The sequence below is a fragment of the Drosophila innubila genome, chromosome X (genome assembly GCF_004354385.1).
Source record: "Drosophila innubila isolate TH190305 chromosome X, UK_Dinn_1.0, whole genome shotgun sequence".
NCBI classification, from domain to species: domain Eukaryota; kingdom Metazoa; phylum Arthropoda; class Insecta; order Diptera; family Drosophilidae; genus Drosophila; species Drosophila innubila.
Window position 1 is genome coordinate 36,324,463 of NC_047626.1, and position 22,311 is coordinate 36,346,773.

The following is a 22,311-nucleotide window of genomic DNA, read 5'->3' on the forward strand; positions in this document are numbered from 1 at the left end:
ACTTAAAAACTGAATAGATGATTTTCACTTTGATCTGACTTCGCCAACAGACAGGGTATGCGGTAACATAAGTAAGATGTACAACAATTTCGCTTAGTTCTTTTACTCAGATTTTCAAACAGCCATTACTTTTGATTAAGAAACGCTGTCAAGATAATTTTTTTTATCTGCTTAGATTTCAATGTTCTTTGCAATAAGATACTTAAAAAAAATTTTCATTTACATTTCCAAAAAAAAAATTTGTGTTTTTTGTCTAAAAATATCGAAATTTTTTAGAAAATTAAACATTGTAGACCCCAAATCGCTAGGAAAAGTGTTATAACTTTTTATATATGACTATTAAAATGAAGAATGAATAAAAATCTTTTGAATGAATATCAAGTTGACTAGAATAAATAGCTGCAGATACTATAATTTTACTAATTTCGTAACTTCCACTTTAGAAACAATTTTTTTTCCCTTAAATCAAAACTCGCCACCTCTAAATCACTTTTGAATATTCTGAAGTTTAGCACAAAATCGTTTAAGATCATCATCTTTAAGTATCTACTTCAGCGTTTGAAATCCGAAACAAATAGTGAAAAAGCGGGACACCGTAATGTATATATACACTCAATCGGTAATATATTGCCGAAACGAATTTGTACAGACATGTGTGATATACCAAAAAAGATGTCATGTATAAATTTTTCAAAAATTGCCAAAATGTAAGCCAAAAAACCTTATTTCGCCTGTAAAATGTTACCTGAGTACTTTAAAAAAAATGTTTAAAGGACGCCTAAAAGCCCTTAAGCACACCTTTCATTGTTATATGGGACATATCTGTAGCTTCAATGGTTTGGAAACTGTTGGGCTTAAATTTGAGCGGGATTTAGCGTTTTCCCGCAAGAAGTCGTAGAACAAACATTTCTAGATTTTCGAAAAGGAACAATTGCCCATCATTAAATCTAATAATTGTTTCACTTTGATGCAAACAGACAAACAAATTGACTTTTCATTTCATTTTGAGAAGTTCACTTAAAATTTCAAGTTTTATTGTCTTTTGAACTATTTGTCGGATCTGGGTGATCGAGGTATCAATCGACGCGTATTTTTGATAAGAATTTTTAAAATATCCGACCAAATTTCGACCAAATTCGTACAACATTTAATACAGCGCTCTGCAAGGGCATCAAATCTTCTGCGTATCGAGCATCTTAGGCAGTTGAGTTCTACGTATTCCCCAGTCAAGTAATCTAAATATTTTTAATTTTTACCAGTCTTTTTATCAATGGTTATTACGGGGTCTCCGTCAGGCAAGTATACTCGACTGTAGCGCCGAGAGCGCAGCGAGCAGGGAGCGAAGCCCACTAGTTTTTAATATTTATTATTTTTTTTACGCTCAGCGAAGGTATTCGGTTTTATTATTAAATGTAGTGAATTTGTAGGTAGTAAATATCGCTCATTAGTGCAAGACTATTATAGCTCAACGAACTCGATTTTGTTGAAAGCGCGCTTAAATTTTTTAATTCTGTTTTCAAATTTTTAAAGTTTCAACAATATATAAAAATTGTGTGTTTTCACAGACGAACAGACAGATGATGATAAGAAGTATATACACTTTTTAAAGTTGAAGATACCTCCTTCTCCCTGTTATATAACTTGCAACAAAAACAATAAATCCCTCTAATCTACGAGTATTGGCTATAATGTTCTGCGCTACTTCAGGAAACAAAGAAAGAAGGTACTATACCAACAAATTCTCCAATCACTTCTATATGTTTGGTCTGTATTGGACTTTTAGTAAACAGAAAAATGTTGTTCTTACCTTTGGCGGCTAACGAAATGAATGTCTGTGCGTGTTGGCGCACTTTCTCGATGTTCATATCACTAAAGTTTTTACTTTTTACAGGCAGACGTACGATCAAGAGCTCCAGAAAATCTAGAGGTGTCACTGAAGAGAGATTCCAGCCCAGATGGCTCAACACGAATAGCTCCCATTTCTGACAATAAATAAAGGAATAAATATATTTTTTTAAATACATTATTGTTACAATTTTAGCTGCTATATTCTAATATTGTGAAAAATAATTCGCAAATATGGAATATGTATAGCCTGCGATACTCCTCCTGTTGTAAACTTTGTTTCTGAAATTCGATCACAATAACGTGTTTATTTGTAAATTAAGAATAAAAGTAGTAAAAATAAGAGCAGTGATTTAGCCGATGGAAATAGAACACGTCCTATTTCATCGGTTTTTCATTGTCGGTCAAATGCCTACTATGCTAAAGCTTTTTCGACCCCGTATTTAAAAAAGTACAGGGGTGTATTGGGCTTGTTTTAACGAATAAGGAGGAGGAGGCATGGGAGACCCTATAAAGTATATATATTCTTGATCAGCATCAATAGCCAAGTCGATATAGCAATTTCCGTCTGTCTGTCTGTCTTTTCGTCCGTCTGTATGAGCACCTAGATCTCAGAGACTATAAGAGCTAGAGACCCCAAATTTGGTATGTAAGTTCCTCTATATTAAAGCAGAACAATTAGAAAAATGTATTTATTCACTTCATATACCAAAAAACGCGAAATTGTAAGTATTACATTATATTAACAGAAAATGTTAAAGCCGTTTTGTCAGAAAATATTACTTGAGTCCCTTAGAAAAAAAAGTACTCAAACACACCTTACCAATGATATATAGAACATATATGTAGCTTTTTTGGTTTGGAAATTGTTGACGTTTTAATTTTACCGGGATTTAGCGATCTCCCGCTAAACTAGCGGTTTTTTCAAAATGTCGTAGAACAAACATATCTAGATTTTCGAAATGGAATAAATCCCCATCATTACATCCAAGCTTTTTTAGCGCTTTGATTTAAACAGACAAACATACTGACTTTTTATTTCAATTTGACATGACCCCTAAAATTTTAAAATTTAGTTATACTCTGAACCAGTTGTCGGATTTGGGTCATCGAGGTATCAACCAGAGAACTGCAACGGGTATGTTCGAGTATGATTGAGCACCAGAGCGACAAGTTCGATCAAATCAACTCAGAGACTCGGTCGCAACGGGCTCGATCGAGTCACGGGTCTCTTTGCTTACGATCGAGTCGCGGGTATGATTTTTTTGCTTTCGAACAATTCGGGTCGAGTGGCGTTCGAGTCATACGATCTGATTTGATTGTGATCGTTTGTGAACGTTCGTTTCGATCCAATCACGTTCGAGTAGCAATGAACGAAATGATTTTTGAGCGTTTGTGAGCGTTCGTTTCGATCGAGTCACGAGTCATGATTGAACTTGCTGACTGATTTGATTTGATTGTGATTGTTCGAGTATGATCGAAAACGACACTGTTGATTTTGTATTTTTTTTCCGGCTTCTTCTTCTAAATAAATGTGCGCATACATGTACGTACATTTATATTTATGTAATTATATTATATTTATGCAAATGCATATTTATATAACGCAATTATGTACACACATTTTATTAAAACTATTATTTATAATTTATTTATTTATTATTAATTATTTATTTAGTTTTAATTTTTTTTATTTATTTAATGTCAACTTAGAATAGTTTATAAAATATAAAATAAAATGGTGAAAAATGTGTGTAAAAAATTTAAGTTTTAAATTAAAAGTAAAATGAAAAAATTAAATTAATTATTATTACAAAAGTATAATTTATTTTAAATAATTTAAAGTTTGATAGTTTTTCCAGTCTTTAAACAAATTAAAATAGTTTTATTATATTATGGGCATGTGTAATTGCATGTATGTATGTATATACATATGTATGTACGTATGTCTGTATACGCAGCCAGTAATAAATTTTACAATAAACGTCTTAAGGATAAATACTATTGCATTTATATACATATTTACGCGCATAAATACATATCATTGCAAGCGCAAACGCTGCCACGTGCGCGCTCTGCCTCGCACATTTTCTGAACGAGTCAACTCGAGTATGACTCGATGATTGATCCGATCGTTTGAACAAAACGGGTATGAATCAAATCAAATCAACCAGCAAGCTCGATCATGACTCGTGACTCGATCGAAACGAACGCTCACAAACGCTCAAAAATCATTTCGTTCATTGCTACTCGAACGTGATTGGATCGAAACGAACGTTCACAAACGATCAGCATGGTCGCGGACGATTTGATTCGAGCTGACCGTTCGAATCAAACGCTCAGTTCGAACGATCCGCTCCGATCGCTTGAACAAAGTGAAAAAATCACAACGAGTACGAGTCAATGTTCGAGTCTGATCGAACATCTCTTACCCGTTGCAGTTCTCTGGTGTATATACACTTTTTTGTTAATATGTTGAGAAAGCGAATTTTCACAGACAAGTGTGATATGTCAAAAAACGCGAAATTTTATTGACTATAACATATTAATTTGATAAAAATGTTGAATGTCAATTTTTGTATATTCACCAAAATGTGAGCCATAAAACATTCTTTCACCTGTGAAATTTTACCTGAGCACTTTATAAAAATAGTTAAAGGCACGCGTAAAAGCCCTCTCCAAAGATATATAGGACATATTTGTAGATTTTATGGTTTGCAAACTGAGGGAGTTAAAATTTTAGCGGGATCTAGCGTTTTCCCGCTAAACTAGCTGTTTGTTTCAAAAGTCGTAGAACAAGCATTTCTAGTTTTTCTAAGAGGAATAAATCCTCATCATTAAATCTAAGCTTTTTTAGCGCTTTGATACATACAAACAAACTGAATTTCATTTAATTTTGAGAAGATACCATAAAATTTTAAATTAAATTATCTTTTCAATTAAACTATCGGATTTGGGTGATCGAGGTATCAATCAACTACTTTTAATAAGAATTAAAAAAAATAGAAAATGTTACCAAAAGGCCTAAACGGTCCCATTAGCTGCAATCATTTAAATTTTTCCCCTCCCACTTACACTCACTTATTTCATGACCCAGGTGAGTTAGAAAAAGTTTTAGTATGCCATTTTGTTAATTAGGACCAAACCTATCGATCAGTATCGTAGCAAATTTTCCATAATTAATTCATTTATTCACTCGTCATTGTACAGGCCAAACTGCTAAAGATACAAGTTTGAAATTTTGGGACTATAAACTTAAGATAATTTCATCGGGAGATGAGGCTGCGATTTCAAAAATGGGGCCTGCAAGTGCGTCAAAATGGAGTTCAAAGTTCACATGTATTTTCAGTTTTCTTGCAAAGTTGTGCAGAGGATGGTCTGTTAGACTCACGCGCAAGGCTTCACGGGTTCAAGACCTGCCGGCTCAGTCCAGGCAAATATTACTTTTTTTTTTAATTTATTGTTATTCGTATTTTTTGAAATCAAAATAGAAAAGTTTGAATAATCCTTTTTTTTTTTAATTTATTGTTATTTGTATTTTTTTAAATCAAAACTAATATTTTGCCACATTCTGCATTTTTATTGTTGTTTGCAGCGGGCTAAGTACTTAGGTAGTGAAGAGGATGGGGTCGTAGACTAACGGGCAAGGGGTCGCGATTTTATTTTTATTTATTAATTTCATTTTATTAACATTTTATAAATTTTACGATATTTAACAATTTGGTCAAAATATCTGTCATAGGAACAATCGGCATCATATTAAGCTTTAGTATGAAAAACTGTTCTGTTTTTTAAGTTATCTCAACCAAACTCACAGATTCGCTTTTGCACGCCAAGTTTCAAACTCTTCTGCCAAATCTGAAATTTCCCGCCAAATCCCGCTTTTTTCCGCTAAATCTGGCAGCGTGAATATAACTATTTTTTTCTCTTTCAAAAAATGTTATATTATATAAATTTGTTGCTACTTATTACATTCATTAAGAAATTTTCAACAACTAAAAATTTGAAATTCTTCTCAAATAACTGATAATAATTGCTCCATACGAACGGTGAAAAAAGTAGTAGTCTGATTTGTATAAGAAGGTATCATGTCATTTAACAGGTACTGATTACTGATCTATCAGAAGTAGAGGTTGGCACGGGTCCACGGGCACGGGTCGGGCCTGGCCGGGCTTGTGCCTGACTTTCAAGCCCGAAGGCACGTAACACACAAATCTTTAGTTTTTTGCTCGACTCTTAAGATGAATTATTGATTAAATATTATTTTTGAATAAGAATTTGAAATAATTACATAAATACATATTAATCTTAATGTAACATTGATAAAATTTTATTTTTAAATAAAAATTTTAAATTTGATTATTCAATCATATTTTATTGAAACTTTGGCCGATCGTGCTGGGCTCGGGCCGCACAAGAAATGTGTCGTGCGGATTCGGGCCCATTTTTAATCGTAAGTTTCGGGCTTGGGCCGTGTCGGGCATAAAAAATAAGTTGAAATGCCTTCACTTGCCTTTTTTATACTATTATACGTTTATTCTATTCTATACACGTTATTATGATCAGATTTCAGAATTAATAATTTGTTGTGCCCATTTTACAGAAAGTTTTATAGATAAAAAATGAAATTTCGAAATACCAGGTTGTCCTAATTAACAAGTGTTCCAATCATTGAAGTAGAACAGTAACTTAAACCACAAAAAAAACCTCTACACGAGGTAAAAGTCTAGTGACGAAAGCAATTTCTAGCCCCAAAATTTCTGATATCCAATTTTGTGACGAACAAAATTCAGTTTAATCCAAAATTTTTAAATGAAAATATAAATTAATAAAAAAAGCGAAAATTGGCATTGTGCACTGTGAGCAAAAAGGATGAGCTTCTTTGTTCATAAAAATTACTTTTTGCCTGTAAAAACCTGAAAAAAAGTTTTAAGCTACGCATAAAAGCCCTCAAACACACCTTTCTAATGATTTATAGAACATATCTGTAGCTTCTATGGTTTGGAAACTGTTGAGGTTTTAATTTTAGCGGGATTTAGCGATTTCCCGCTAAACTAGCGGGAAATTGAAAAAGTCGTAAAACAAACATTTCTAGATTTTCAAAGAGGAATAAATCCCCATCATTACATCTAAGCTTTTTTTAGCGCTTTGGTACAAACAGACAAACAAAGAAACTAACTTTTCATTTCATTTTGAGAAGTCCACTAACAACTTCGAATTCATATATCTTTTGAACCAGTTAACGGATTTGGGTCATCGAGGTATCAATCGACGCGTATTTTTGATAAAAAGCTGCGATCATACAAATTTTTCCCCTCCCACTTACACCCCCGTATCTCATGACCCAGGTGAATTAGAAAAAGTTTTAGTATGCCATTTTGTAAGTTAGGACTAAACCTTTCGATTGGTATATATTTCGATCTGATCGGACAGTCGTAGCAAATTTTCCAACTTAGCTGTATATATTGTTAGTCGCCTTTCGCACCCTTCGTGCTGCTTTCGTCACGAAGGCGAACTGGCGTCCGCAGTGATGTTAGTCGCCTTTCGCACCCTTCGTGCTGCTTTCGTCACTAAGGCGAACTGCCGTCCGCAGTGATTTGCGTAAAAGAAGTTTATTCAAGAAAATTATAAGAAGTGCTCCTCTTTATCACGTTTTAATTTAGCGAGCGAAGCGAGCAGGGGACGGAGCACCCTAGTTAGCTGTATATATTGCTAGTCGCCTTTCGCACCCTTCGTGCTGCTTTCGTCACTAGCGCGAACTGTCGTCCGCAGTGATGCTTACATTGTTAGATTAGTATATGTATTAAAAAAGAAACAATTTTATTTTCAAAATATAAACTTACTATTAAATCATCTTTGTTTATGCTGTTGTCAGTGTAGAAGACTAAGAGCTCTGCAGATAACGCATAACAATTGGGCTCACGTAGCTTAGAAGCCAGCAGTAAGCAGGCTGCAGCCAAGATTTGTAGATGCGTTTTTCGAACTGATTTCGAACATAGAAAACGATCCATGTAGCTTAACGCTAACAAAATGACCTCCTCTTGGCACTTTTCCTCTGTACACACCTAAATAAAATAAGATAATGTTTAATAAAGAAATGTTAATATATATAACATTGGACAACATAAATAATCAGTAAATATTAAAAAGATAGCACACTGTCAGATATAATCACAACAAACATGGCTAAAAGCCGCATGAAGCCAGCGCTATACCTTAACTAGATTACACTGTTATCTGTAATCATGTTTTAAAATAAATAAATAAATAACATTGGACATTAGGGTGGAGTAAATTTGGCTTTTTTTTTTTTAGACCCCGTACTTAAAAAAAGTACAGGGGTCTGTTGGGTTTGTTTTACCGAATATGTTTTTATTTTCGAAAACGCTGTATAGCACTAGGCAACGAATTTGAAGTTTTTGGCTATTAAACGAACGAAATCCACTTTTTTGGATAGATTTGGGGCCACAAACGACGAAAATTATTTTATTTTTTTTCTATGGCAGAGTTTATTTTTAGAACTTTTTAAAAATCTGGCTTTTTTTATTACTTTTTTTTTTAGAGGTGCGCCCACTTTTATCATTATTACTTGTGAATGCCAAAACCGTCTTTACGTTTTTTCACGCTTTACATTTTCTAAAAGCTAATGAATATATTTATATTTCATTTATACAGAGTCTTAGATTTAAACCAGTAGTTTCAGAGCTATCATTTTTTGAATTAAGAAAATGATGATTTTTTTCTTAACGTTTTTCCGTTTTTTTTTCTTTTAAATTCAAAGAAAAAAATTTTTAAATATTCGTTTCTATTTTATTTACATAGCTACATTAATTACGCGTCCTATATGATATGATTTTTAAAACTCTATGGCGAAACGGTGATATACATTTTTTTTAACTGTATCGATGTTTTTTCGATTTTTATGACTTCCTTGTGGAGCAGCATGACCGTTAGTATGATTTTTTTTTGTATTTTTTGAGATACCTTAACCAATCTCACAGAATTTTAATTTGTTGTTGTCTTATGACCATATTTGGTTTAAATCGGATTACTATATCATACAGCTGCCATAGGAGGGATCGATTCAGAATCAACCTTTAGCAAATGTTGATTTTCGACTGATTGGTCCCATGGCAGCTATATGTTATATTGGTCCGATTCCAACCAAATTTGGACAGGTTGTATAAGATGATATGAGGCTCTTTAAGTTTTAAACTCTTTGTAAGTTTGGTACAGGTAACTTAAAAAATAAAAAAGTTTTTCATACTAATGGTAGGTATTCACTAAAGTTTGTGAGGAGCGAAAAGAAAAAGTGATAAATGGACGCTCAGCGACGAAAATAAGTGTGACCACCGCAACACCAAAAAGTAACCAAATGTTGAATGATCACATTGGTGCGCCAGCTGTGCTTTGTTTACATTTAATAAAGCGCCAAACTTAAAAAATAAATAAAATGGAAAGTTTTTAAGATATGGAGACGGGATTGTTAGCATAAGCCCTGTGCTGAAGGAAGCAGAGGTGGAGGAACGCAGGCGACACGCATATTGGGTTAATCTTTAAAAATTGCATTGAAATGCTTTTTATTTATCAACTTTGTCTTATCGTCTGATTTAACGAAGTCAAAGCGTTTCTTTTCACTTTAAATTCAGCCATTTTTACTTAAATTTACTATCTCTAAAGTGCACAACAAACAGCTGACGTTTCTCTAATGGCTGTCCAAATTTTGAACACGACATATAATTGGTCAGTCGAAAGAAAAATATCAGCTGTTGCCTATAGTGTTGATAAACGCCACCCCTTATCTGGCAACTTCGTTTTTATGACTTTTGTGAGTACCGCACCAGCGAAACTGAAGCGAGATAATTTATCTTTCGTTCCGCTACTGTTTTTATACCCTGAGCTCATCGAAAATGAGCAAAAAAGGGTATGATGTGCTTGGCAGAATGTATGTAACAAGCAGAAGGGGGCGTGGCAGACCCCCCAAAGTATATATATATTCTTGATCAGGGTCAACAGCCGAGTCGATTGAGCCATGTCCGTCTGCTTGAGCGCATCGATCTCAGAAACCATAAGACCAACTTGGTATGTAGGTTCCTGGATACCATAGGCAGATCCAGTTTATTTTTATTTTTGGATCGGACCACTATATCATATAGCTGCCATAGGAATGATACATCGAAAATGAAGTTTTAGTATGAAAAAGTTCTTTGTTTGATGAGAACAAAACTTATAGAATATGCATCTGGGCTGATATTATACATCCTGACTAAATTTGGTTAAAATCGGTTCACTATATTATATAGCTGCCACAGGAACGTTACATCGAAAATGAAGTTTTAGGATGGAAAAGTTTTTTATTTGCTGAGATATCAAAACTTGACTAATAGAATATGCATCTGGGCTGGTATTTTACATCCTGACTAAGTTTGGTTAAAATCGGTCCACTATATCATATAGCTGAAATAGAGACGCTCATCAAAAATTATGTCTTAGTATGAAAAAGTTTTTTGTTTTTTTAGATATCTTAACCAAACTATTCTAACAGCATTTAAGTTTGTTTTTGACATTCTGACCAAATTTGGTGGGTAGGGGGTAGGCGAGCGAAGCGAGCAGGGGTGGAGCCCCCTTGTTTTTATGTGGAGTTCAGCCCAGCAAACGGAATTTTTTACTGTATGTACGAACCTTAAATATAGATTGCTTTATATGATAAAGTGTTCAGATTTCAACCAAATTTAGTTGGGATGTAAAGGGCAATAAAAATAAAGATACCCAATTCATGAGTTTGATTAAGATATCTTTAAAAACAAAAAATTGTTTCATACCAAACTTGATTTTCTACCGACTTGGTAGGGATATATAACACATTACCAAACACACAACCTGCGAGATTGGATGATATATTTTAAGAAACAGTAGAAGTTTTCATACTTAAGGCTGATACTGAACCGATCCCTCTTATGGCAGCTTTATGACTTAAGCCAAATATGGTCATAATGTACAAGACGACAAAAAATTGATATTTTGTGAGATTGGTTAAGGTTTCTCAAAAACACAAAAGATTTGTATACAAAAGGACATGCTGCTCCATAAGGAAGTCATAAAAATCGAAAAAAGCTACGCAAGAAATCATCATATTCTTAATTGAAAAATTGATAGCTCTAAAACTACGAGTTGAAATCTAAGACTGTGCATAAGTGAAATATAGATATATTATTAGCTTTTAGAAAAAGTAAAGCTTTTGAAAATCTGTTATGGCATTCACAAGTAATGATGAAAAAAGTTGGCGCACCTCTAAAAATAGTAAGAAAATCTAGTGGGCTCTGCCCCTGTTCGCTTCGCTAGCCAACCCCCGGCTCGCTTTGCTCGCGGTGCTACAGTCGAGCAAACTCGACTGTCGGAGACCCCGTTCTTACTATGGAGTAAGCAAGAACTGCTAAAAATGCAATAATATTTTACTTACTTGACGCTGTTGCCGAGCGTTGTATTACCTTTTCGACTACTTGTTTTAATGACAGCTATATGATATAAAGGTCCGATTTGCACTTCGGTAATGATGTATAAGACTAACTTAAATGCATATTCTATAAGTTTGGTTATGATATCTCATAAAACAAAAAAGTTTTTCATACTATGACTTGATTTTCCCGTGATCGGTTTTATTTCAGCTATATGATATAGGGGTCCGATTTGCACCAACTTCGGTCATGAATTAAAAGAATAAACCAGATTCATATGCTGTTACTTTGGTTATCATACATATTTTAAAGACTTGATTTTTCTCAAGCGTAATGTGCATTTTTGAGATTTGTTAAGAACACACATACATTTAAAACACATATATGGGTGTAACAATTGTTACTGTACATGAAAAAAAAAAACAAGTCAAAATTTTTAGAAAACCATTAAAAAATAAAAAACTTGACGGTGCCTGGAATCGAACCCACGATCCTATGTTTAAATAAAATTCAAAGCTTTGGTGGCTCAACCAACTTAGCCAAACAGTGTGTTGAGTGCAACTTGCCAAATTGTCATATTGGTTTTACAGTACTCTATTTCGTTATTTCAAAAATGTTTATTAACATTAAATGTTAATATTATATGTCATGATAACATTAATAAATACACATTGAATGTCAATGCAAAATTATCGAATTAAAAAACGTTCCTGACAGGATTCGAACTCACGACCCGCTGGTCAACCAGCTCTTGATCCATGCGACTCAGCACACTACGCCACAGAAGCCCACGACTGATCGAAAGCCAATTGGTTATATAGTATGCTAACACAATTTTCACATTCGGGCCTTTTCCGAATTCCGAAAACGAGTGAAATTGCCGCAAATCGAGTTGATTGCTGTTCCGAATTCCGCAAATCGACAAGAATTGAGGTTTTCAAAACGTATGCTGTTGAACGAGCGGAATCAAAGGTAAATGCTACATAAAGCATTAAAATAATTGCCTAAAACAATAAACTGAAAATTCAAATAACCTTGAACATTTTTAGAATCGTTCAACATCACTACTTCAACTGTTTAAAATTGAAGTATATTTTAAAAGAATTTTTTTATAAACATCTATAAAATATTGCATACAGAACAAAACCGAGCGGCATTGTCTAAACCGAGTGTTCTTAATTTCACTTTACTTTTTGTTATCGATACTAGCTCTTGCAATCGAAAGCTGCTAGAGTTACTTCAATTGATAATTAAAATTCGAGCAACAAAATTCTTGTCTAATTTAGCTTCTAAGTGCTATATTTAACATGAAATATTTAAAATTAGTTTTCAAAAATAGTTTTAAGTAATTCTAATCGGTTTTAAGAGAAAAATTGAAGATTGATGTGTTATGAACCGACTTATCAACCGCAGCCAAATATCGATTTGCCGGCTTACTATCGGTATACTCAAAGATGAGTTCGACCATCGATACTTGGCGAGTCGGGTAACAATTACTTATATTTTTACTAATCGGAATAATACTCAGACTTTGGTCTCATAACACCTTCACGGACAACAGCTGGCAAGGATTAGGTGGACAGATGACGTTATCCACCTCAACGATCGTCCTCCCAACTTTACCCAACCTCACCACATACCCATCTCACCCGAATAAATCTAATTTAATTATTCATTTTCGTTAACGTTATAATATTAAATTATAAATAATAAATCTAATTAACCCTAACATTTCGACATTATTATTTTAATTATAAATTATATTCGATATTTCGTATTTTTATTTGCATTCGATGTTTAATATTTAACAATTATAACACCTAACAGCAATGATCGGAATACCCTTAGCATCGACAACAATTTCAATGTAAGTATTTGTGACAATATAAGTTAACAGTGTGATTTAACTAAAGTAATTATATAAGCATTTGCATTTGTTTTTTGATGCAAATGTGTTCATATTTACCAACCGCATCTGCACACAAAATAATTAATTTGTATTGTCTATATTTACGAAGATATTGACCTGGCAATTTAAACGTAAGCGACAAGCGGTATACGAAATACGACACACGATTACTCAAAATTACCTTCTCCTGTAAAATTTACTTTTGACGCGTACGTTATTTATGCAAATAGGGCTCGATATATTCTTGATCAGCATCAACAGCCGAGTGGATATAGCCATGTGTGTGTGTCTGTTCGTCCGTCCGTCTGTCTGTCTGTTCGTCTTTGTGAGCGCTTAGATCTCAGGACCAAACTTTCACCCACAGTCTCCAAATGCGTTGGAGCAGGCCAAGTTTAAAATTTTTGACACGCTCATTTCCGCCCTCGTAAATCACAAACAACCTTCTGTTCGTTTGTAAAAATAAAAGGATCACAGAGACTAAAAAAAATAGAGTAACCAAATTTGGCACGCAGACCACACGAAGATCAAGTTCAGAATATGTTACTCATATTCCTTAATTTTGTGACCGGTATTTGCACCTACTATAGTGCCAGGCCATTTCATAACCGTTTCAGAACCATATTATGAAATTAATCAACCTAAAAAATTAGATTAAAAATTTGGCAAAATAACGTGCCTTCTTCATACCTTGCACACATTCCAAAAGAACGTGCTCGTCTCAAATGTAACGGATTTTTACCGATTTTGGTAGTTTTAAAAAATCTGTAAGTCCGACGTTTTTTCACCAATTTTAACAGTTGATATGGTTTTAGAAAAAAAAAAAAAAAACAGTTAGGGCTAACTAAGAAAAATAATATTTATTTTTTAAATAACCATCCTTTCTGATTAAATCACAGTGATGTCGGATTTTTTAATTTTCGACCGATTTCCCAAAATAGATAATCGATGCGCCACCTCAGGATGACTTCCAAAGAAATTGATCACTGCGGACGGCAATCTGCGCTAGGGACGAAAGCAGTACGAAGTGTGCGAAAGGCGACTAGCAATATATACGGCTAATATGGAAAATTTGCTACGATTGTCTGATCAGATCAAGTGATATACCGATTGAAAGGTTAGGTCCTAACAATATGGCATACTAAAACTTTTACTTACTCACCTAGTTCACGAGATAAGGGGGTGTAAGTGGGGAAATTTATACGATCGAAGCTAATGGGGCCGTTGGGGCCTTTTGGTAAAATTTAGTTTTATATAAATATTTCAAAACTAAAAAAAGAAAACACGAAAATTGGCATTCGGCACTGCGCAAAAAGTTATTATTATGTTCGTGGAAGCTCACCCTTTTTGCGCACAATTGAGAACGCTAATTTTCGTGTTTTTGTTTTAAATTAAATTTTTATACTAAACTTCATTTTGTTCTTCACAAAATTGGATATCGGAAATTTTGGGGCCTAGAATCTACTTTCGTCGCTAGCCTTTTACCTTGTGTTGAGTTTTTTTTTTCTACGCTGTTTATGCGCCGCTGCTGTTGATACCGCTGCTATCGTCTTGGGTAGCACCTGGGTCATGAGATACGGTGTAAGTGGGAGGGGAAAAATGTATATGATCGCAGCTTATGGAGCAGTTCGGGCCTTTTGGTAAAATTTTTAATATTTAAAAAATTTTTTTTTTAAAATACGCGTCGATTGATAGCTCGATGACCCAAATCCGACAACTGGCTTAAAGGATAACTAAATTTTAAATTTTTAGTGGTCTAGAAACCTAGAAATTTAGAAATTTTTGTTCTACGACTTTTTAAAAAAACCGTTAGTTTAGCGGGAAAGCGCGAAATCCCGCTAAAATTGAAACCTCAACAGTCCAGATTATAGAAGCTACAGATATGTTCTACATATTATTGTAAAGGTGTGTTTAAGGGCTTTTATCCGTACCTTTAAACTTTTTTTCTAAAGTGCTCAGGTAACATTTTACAGGTTATATAATGTTTTTAAGCTTACATTTTGGTGATTAAAATGTTAAAATGTTGTAATTCGTACAATTTCGCGTTGAGGGGTTTGAGACTTTTTTATGAGATATCTCAACCAAACTGAAACAATATGTATTTAGCTTGGTTTTATATATCCTGACTAAAGTTGGTTCAAATCGAACCACTATATCATATAGCTGTCATAGGACCGATCGGTCCAAGATTAAGTCTTAGTATGAAAAACTTTATTGTTTTACGAGATATCGTTACCAAACTAATAGAATATGCATTTAAGTTAGACTTATATATCCAGACCAAAGTTGGTTCTAATCGAACCACTATATCATATAGCTGTCATTGAACCGATCGGGCGAAATCCAAGTCTTAGTATGAAAAACTTTTTTTTTCATAGTAAGTACGAGTTCTCCGACAGTAGAGTATGCTCGGCTGTAGCAACGCGAGCAAAGCGAGCAGGGGGCGGAGCCCACTAGTTTTTCTTTATTATTAAAGAAAAATTTATTTAAATATGAAAATCGTTTAACAACTAAATTTATATATTTTACTATTTGCCTGCAATGTAACAATGTCAAAAGCAAAAGCAATTCCAAAAATTTCTGATATCCCACAAAAAAAACCTCTACACGAGGTAAAAGTCTAGTGACGAAAGCAATTTCTAGCCCAAAAATTTCTGATATCCAATTTTGTGACGAACAAAATTCAGTTTAATCTACAAATTTTAAATAAAAATATAAGTTAATAAAAAATAAAGCGAAAATTGGCATTCGGCACTGCGCAAAAAGTAATTTTTATGTACAAAGAAGCTCACCCTTCGTACAATTTCGCGTTGAGGGGTTTGAGACTTTTTTATGAGATATCTCAACCAAACTGAAACAATATGTATTTAGCTTGGTTTTATATATCCTGACTAAAGTTGGTTCAAATCGAACCACTATATCATGTAGCTGTCATAGGACCGATCGGTCCAATATTAAGTCTTAGTATGAAAAACTTTTTTGTTTAATGAAATATTTTAACCAAACTAATAGAATATGCATTTAAGTTAGACCTTTAAATCCTGACCAAAGTTGAGTCTAATCGAACCACTATTTCATATAGCTGTCTTAGGACCGATCGGGCGAAATCCAAGTCTTAATATGAAAAACTTTTTTTTTCATAGTAAGTACGGGGTCTCCAACAGAAGAGTATGCTCGGCTGTAGAAACGCGAGCAAAGCGAGCAGGGGACGGAGCCCCCTAGTTTTTCTTTATAATTAAAGAAAAAAAATTTTTTAAATATGAAATACGTTCAACAACTAAATTTATATATTTTACTATTTACCTGCAATAATGATAAAGTTACAATGTCAAAAGCAAAAGCAATTGCAAAAGTTTCTGATATCCCACAAAAAAAAAAACCTCTACACGAGGTGAAAGTCTAGTGACGAAGGCAATTTCTAGCCCCAAAATTTCTGATATCCAATTTTGTGACGAACAAAATTCAGTTTAATCTAAAAATTTTAAATAAAAATATAAATTAATAAAAAAAAAGCGAAAATTGGTACTGTGCACTGAGAGCAAAAAGTATCAAGTTGGTGTTATACATACTGAAAGAATTTGGCTTACATCGGTTTCCTGTTTCATACAGTTGCCATATGAACAAATCGTTCGAAAATCAACTTTTAGTACAGAGTACCTGCACATGATATCCTACTGACGAGCGTGCTTGCCTGTAGCCACACCTCACCACGAGTGAAGCGAGCCATGGGCGGAGCCCCCTTGTGTAGCCGATTTTAATAAAACATGTCTGCTCACTTCGTTTCTCAATTATATATTATTCTTTTCTTCAGCTGGCAACGCTTAAGCTAGATATGTACGATTGTTTAACAGAATATTAGGGATGTGATATCGATTTTACAGATGTTGGCCCGTCTGACTGTGAGATTGTCCCCAATCTTAAATTTTTAAACTTAACAATACATTATTACAACTATTATTATTATTATAGCATCCAAACGGCAAATGATAGCGCGCTCATGTTTTGGCTAGCGTTTGTCTGATTAGTTGTTTACGAGTTAAAAAAAGTATATCGATATACGTCGCAGTGAAAAAAAGTTATCGAAATGGACTTCAAACGCAACAGTGTTATTGCTTTGTATTTTTCGGGAAAAACAGCATCAGCCATTGCTAATGAGCTACGCAATTTGTCTGTTAACAAAATGGTTGTGCATCTAACCATTAAATGCTACAACGATACTGGTAGCGTAAAAAACGCCATGGCGGTGGACATAAAAAAAAAACAGAAAAATCGGCTGAAGTGGTTAAAAAGGTGAAAGCCAGAATCCAACGAAATTCACGCCAGAGCGCAGTTCGTAGTCTGCTTATAGTATGGCACGCAATTTAAAAAACAATTTTTGCTTAAAGCACTACAAAATACAAAAAGTTCAAGATCTAACACCGGCACGAATGAAAGCTCGAGTGGCGAGCTTGAAAATGTTGTCTTTTCTGACGAAAAAATTTTGACTGTTCAGCGACTCGTAAAGCAAAACGATCGCGTATGGTTACAGGACAAATCAAACGATAATTTCGACCAGCGAATTGCTCTGCGAAAGCAAGCGCCTGCATCAGTGATGGTTTGGGCTGCAGTAACTGCCACAGGACGTTCGCCACTCGTTTTCATCGAACAGGGTGTAAAAGTAAACCAACATATCTACCTTGAAAAGATTTTAAAAGATGCTTTGCTATCTTGGGCACGTAAACAGTTCGATGGAAGCCATTGGACTTTTCAACAAGACTCGGCACCATCCCATAAAGCCAGACAAATATAACAATTTCTACAAGACAGCGTTCCACAGTGGTCGATTTGGCCGATTCAGCGCAACGAATTAAATAACTCAAAAACCAAAAGATTTTTTCCAAATTTTTTTTTTTGTATATATTCAAATGCCAGTAAATAAAAATAATTATTTTAAATTTTTTTTGCCTGTTAAAACACCCAAAGCAAATCTGCTGTTCGGTTTCTGTGCACAAATTATAAAAAGCAGACAATAACAACATTTTAATATTTATTATAATATTATAATTGGCGCAAATTTAATGCCTACCATTTTTATTTAAGAAAGCAGCTGGTTAAGGTGATTATTTGTTTTTTTTTACGATCTTATCAATAAACATCGCGTGTTCGATAAAAAAATACTGAAGTTCGCTGGGGCGAATGGCAAGAAATCGGCTCATTCATTATGGATGAGGCAAAATGATCATTCGGATTTTGTACTGAAATGAGTTGCTAACAATCCAATCTGAAAATTATTCACGACAGTGTGTGCAGCTATAAAACAGAAAGGAAATGCTTTTTGTCACAGCTGTGTTTACATATATTGAGTTTGAAAGCTCACAGCTGATCAAAAATATGGATTAAAAATGTAAAGATAACATTTTTCTGCTAATTGAACATTTTGCTATCGGCGGGAAATCAAATTTTGGTAGATTTCAAAGATCGAAAATTTTTATTTCGTTACGCTAAATCGGCCAATTCGACCACTGTGCGTTCCAGGCTTCATTTCATTACAGCAATGGCCGCCATACTCTCCAGACTTAAGCCCAATGGACTTTTCCATATGGTCCATTCCAAGAATGGAGCAAAATACTATCAGACCACGTTCGTGCTGCGTGTGAAGCCTTCCCGAGCCAAACTTTCTGCTGTAATCCGCGCTAAGGGTGGCTACATCGAACAATAACCTATTTTTCATAGAGTGTAAAATGTTTGCACAATACTCAGAAGATTTGAAACAAATAAAAAAAAATTGACCAAATTACTGCATTTTTTATTGGCAACCCTTCGAGTGCCGAGCCCTGTAGCTATGATATCTCAAAAACAAAAAAGTTTTTCATACTAAAACTTGATTGTAGACTGATCGGTCCTATGGCAGCTATATGAAATAGTGAACAGATTTAAACCAAAATTGGAGAAAATGTAAATATAGAACACACAATTTGTGAGTTTGATTGACATATCTTAAAAAATAAATAAAAAAGTTGGATTTTCGACGGATCGTTCCTATGGCAGCTATATTGAAGAGTTAACCGATTTGAACCAAATTCGGTAGGGATATATAACACATTACCAGGTACACAACCTGCGAGATTGGATGATATATCTTAAGAAACAGCAGAAGCTTTCATACTAAAGACTGATTCTGAACCGATCTCTATAGTAGACCGATTTGAGCCAAATATGATCAAAATGTGTAAAATAACAAAAAATTGATATTGTGTGAGATTGGTTAAGATATCTCAAAAATCACAACAAAAAATTTCATACTTAAGGTCATGCCGCTCCACAAGGAAGTCATCAAAGTCGACAAAAACATGCCTAGACACAAAATAATATTATATCGCCGTCTCTACATAGATTATATCATATCTTAAACAACGTGTAATTAATGCAGCTATGCAAATAAAATATAAAAGAAAATGTTAAACATTTTTTTTTGACATTTTTTTCGAGTTTTAAAGTAAAACTTTGGTTAAGATATCTCAACAAACAAAAAACTTTTCACACTAAATCTTCATCTTCTACGTATCGTTCCTATAGCAGCTATATAAGCTCGCTTCTGCCTGTTACATACATTCTGCCAAGCACATTATACCCTTGTTGGCCCACTTTCAATGGGCTCACTGTATAAAAAGCTAAACAATAAAGCTTTAAAAATATCATAATTTTCTTAATTCAAAAATGTATGTCTCTTAAACTACTGGTTTAGATCTTAAGCTTTGTATTAATGAATTATAGATATATTGGTCGAATTCACCACGCAAATTTTGCTCCCTGATCATTTTTATGATACCTATGATACTTCTGGTGAACTGCAGTGATACCGTATCATGAAACCAAGTTTTGTTTATCATGATATCTGAGCATGTATCATAAAAAAAAGACTTCTACTTTGTGCTATCTTTGTGCTCCCGTCAGATTTTCTTATCGAAATACATGAATAATTTATTTTAATTAATTATATAGTTTTATTTTAATTTCCTATCTGTGCTGTTTATAACTTTTATTATCGATAATTCGATAATAAGCCGTTGACAGAAAAATGTATCAAAGCGTTCACCAGGAAGTTCCAGTAGCATAAAATCCCACAAAAAAAACCTCTACACGAGGTAAAAGTTTAGTGACGAAAGCAAAAAATTTATATTTAAAAAAAAAAAGCTAAAATTGGCATTGTGCACTGTGAGCAAAAAGGGTGAGCTTCTTTGTACATAAAAATTACTTTTTGCGCAGTGCCGAATGCCAATTTTCGCTTTTTTTTTATAAACTTATATTTTTATTTAAAATTTTATAATTAAACTGAATTTTGTTCGTCACAAAATTGGATATCAGAAATTTTTGGGCTAGAAATTGCTTTCGTCACTAGACTTTTACCTCGTGTAGAGGTTTTTTTTGTGGGATATCAGAAATTTTTGCAATTGCTTTTGCTTTTGACATTGTAACTTTATCATTAAAGCAGGCAAATAGTAAAATATATAAATTTAGTTGTTCAACGTATTTCATATTTAAAAAAAATTGTTCTTTAATTATAAAAAAAAAACTAGCGGGCTCCGCCCCCTGCTCGCTTTGCTCGCGTTGCTACAGCCGAGCATACTCTATTGTCGGAGACCTCGTACTTACTATGAAAAAAAAAAAGTTTTTCATACTAAGACTTGGATTTCGCCGGATCGGTGCTATGACAGCTATATGATATAGTGGTTCGATTAGAACCAATTTTGGTCAGAATATATAAGTCTAATTTAAATGCATATTCTATTAGTTTGGTTACGATATCTCATAAAACAAAAAAATTTTTCATACCAGGACTTAATATTGGACCGATTGGCTATATGATATAGTGGTCCGATAACAACTTACTTCGGTCAGGATTTTTAAAACTGACTTAAATGCAAATGCTATCAATTTGGTTAAAATATCTCACTAAACAAACAAGTTTTTCATACTAAAACCTTATTTTGACCCGATCGGTCCTAAGACAGCTATATGATATAGTAGTCCGATTTGAACCAACTTTGGTCAGGATGTATAAAACCAAGTTAAATGTATATTGTATTAGTTTGGTTGAGATATCTCATAAAACCAAAAAGTTTCTCGTACTAAAACATGATTTTCGACCGAAAAATGTATTTATTCACTTAACAGGTAATATCTTCCAAGCCCCTCGACCAAAATTGAACGTTTTACAACATAATAAAATTTAACAGAAATCGTTAGAGCCGTTTTGTCAAAAATCGCCTAAATGTAAGCTTAAAAACATAATATCACCTGTAAAATGTTACCTGAATACTTTTGAAAAAAAGTTTTAAGGTACGCATAAAAGCTCTCAAACATACCTTTCCAATGATATATAGAACATATCTGTAGCTTCTATGGTTTGGAAACTGTTGGAGTTTCAATTTAAGCGGGATTTAGCGTTTTCCCGCTAAACTAGCGGGAAATTGAAAAAGTCGTAAAACAAACATTTCTAGATTTTCAAAGAGGAATAAATCCCCATCATTACATCTTAGCTTTTTTGCGCTTTGATACAAACAGACAAACAAAGAAACTAACTTTTCCTTTCATTTTCAAAAGTCCACTAAAAATTTCAAATTTATTTATCTTTTGAACCAGCTAACGGATTTGGGTCATCGAGGTATCAATCGACGCGTATTTTTGATAAAATTTTTTAAAAAATAAATAATTATACCAAAAAGCACCATTGGCTCCACAAGCTGCGATCATGCAAATTTTTCCCCTCCCACTTACACCCCCGTATCTCATGACCCAGGTGAATTAGAAAAAGTTTTAGTATGCCATTTTGTAAGTTAGGACTAAACCTTTCGATTGGTATATATTTCGATCTGATCGGACAGTCGTAGCAAATTTTCCAACTTAGCTGTATATATAGTTAGTCGCCTTTCGCACCCTTCATGCTGCTTTCGTCACTAACGCGAACTGCCGTCCGCAGTGATTGTTGTGATACTTGATCAGGGAGCATGTTTTCTAGCGAATGCGACCATTCATTCGCTTTCAGCAAAAATAAAGATTTGGAAAATCGGTTTTGGTTTTCTCGAGTATTGATGGACCTACCATAAAAAAAATGTTTTTTGTCAT

The 22,311-nt window shown here is 33.9% G+C and overlaps 1 protein-coding gene across 1 annotated transcript in view; it reads right to left on the minus strand.

Moving 5' to 3' along the window:
- The window catches only part of LOC117794118 (G1/S-specific cyclin-D2), a 156,154-nt gene that overhangs the window by 44,943 nt on the left and 88,900 nt on the right, over positions 1 to 22,311 (minus strand). Inside the window, exons 3-4 of the mRNA XM_034634605.1 lie at positions 7,689 to 7,910; positions 1,808 to 1,982 (exon numbers count right to left, since the gene is read on the minus strand). Of these exons, the coding sequence (XP_034490496.1) occupies positions 1,808 to 1,982; positions 7,689 to 7,910 (397 nt within the window). The remainder of the gene's footprint in view (positions 1 to 1,807; positions 1,983 to 7,688; positions 7,911 to 22,311) is intronic.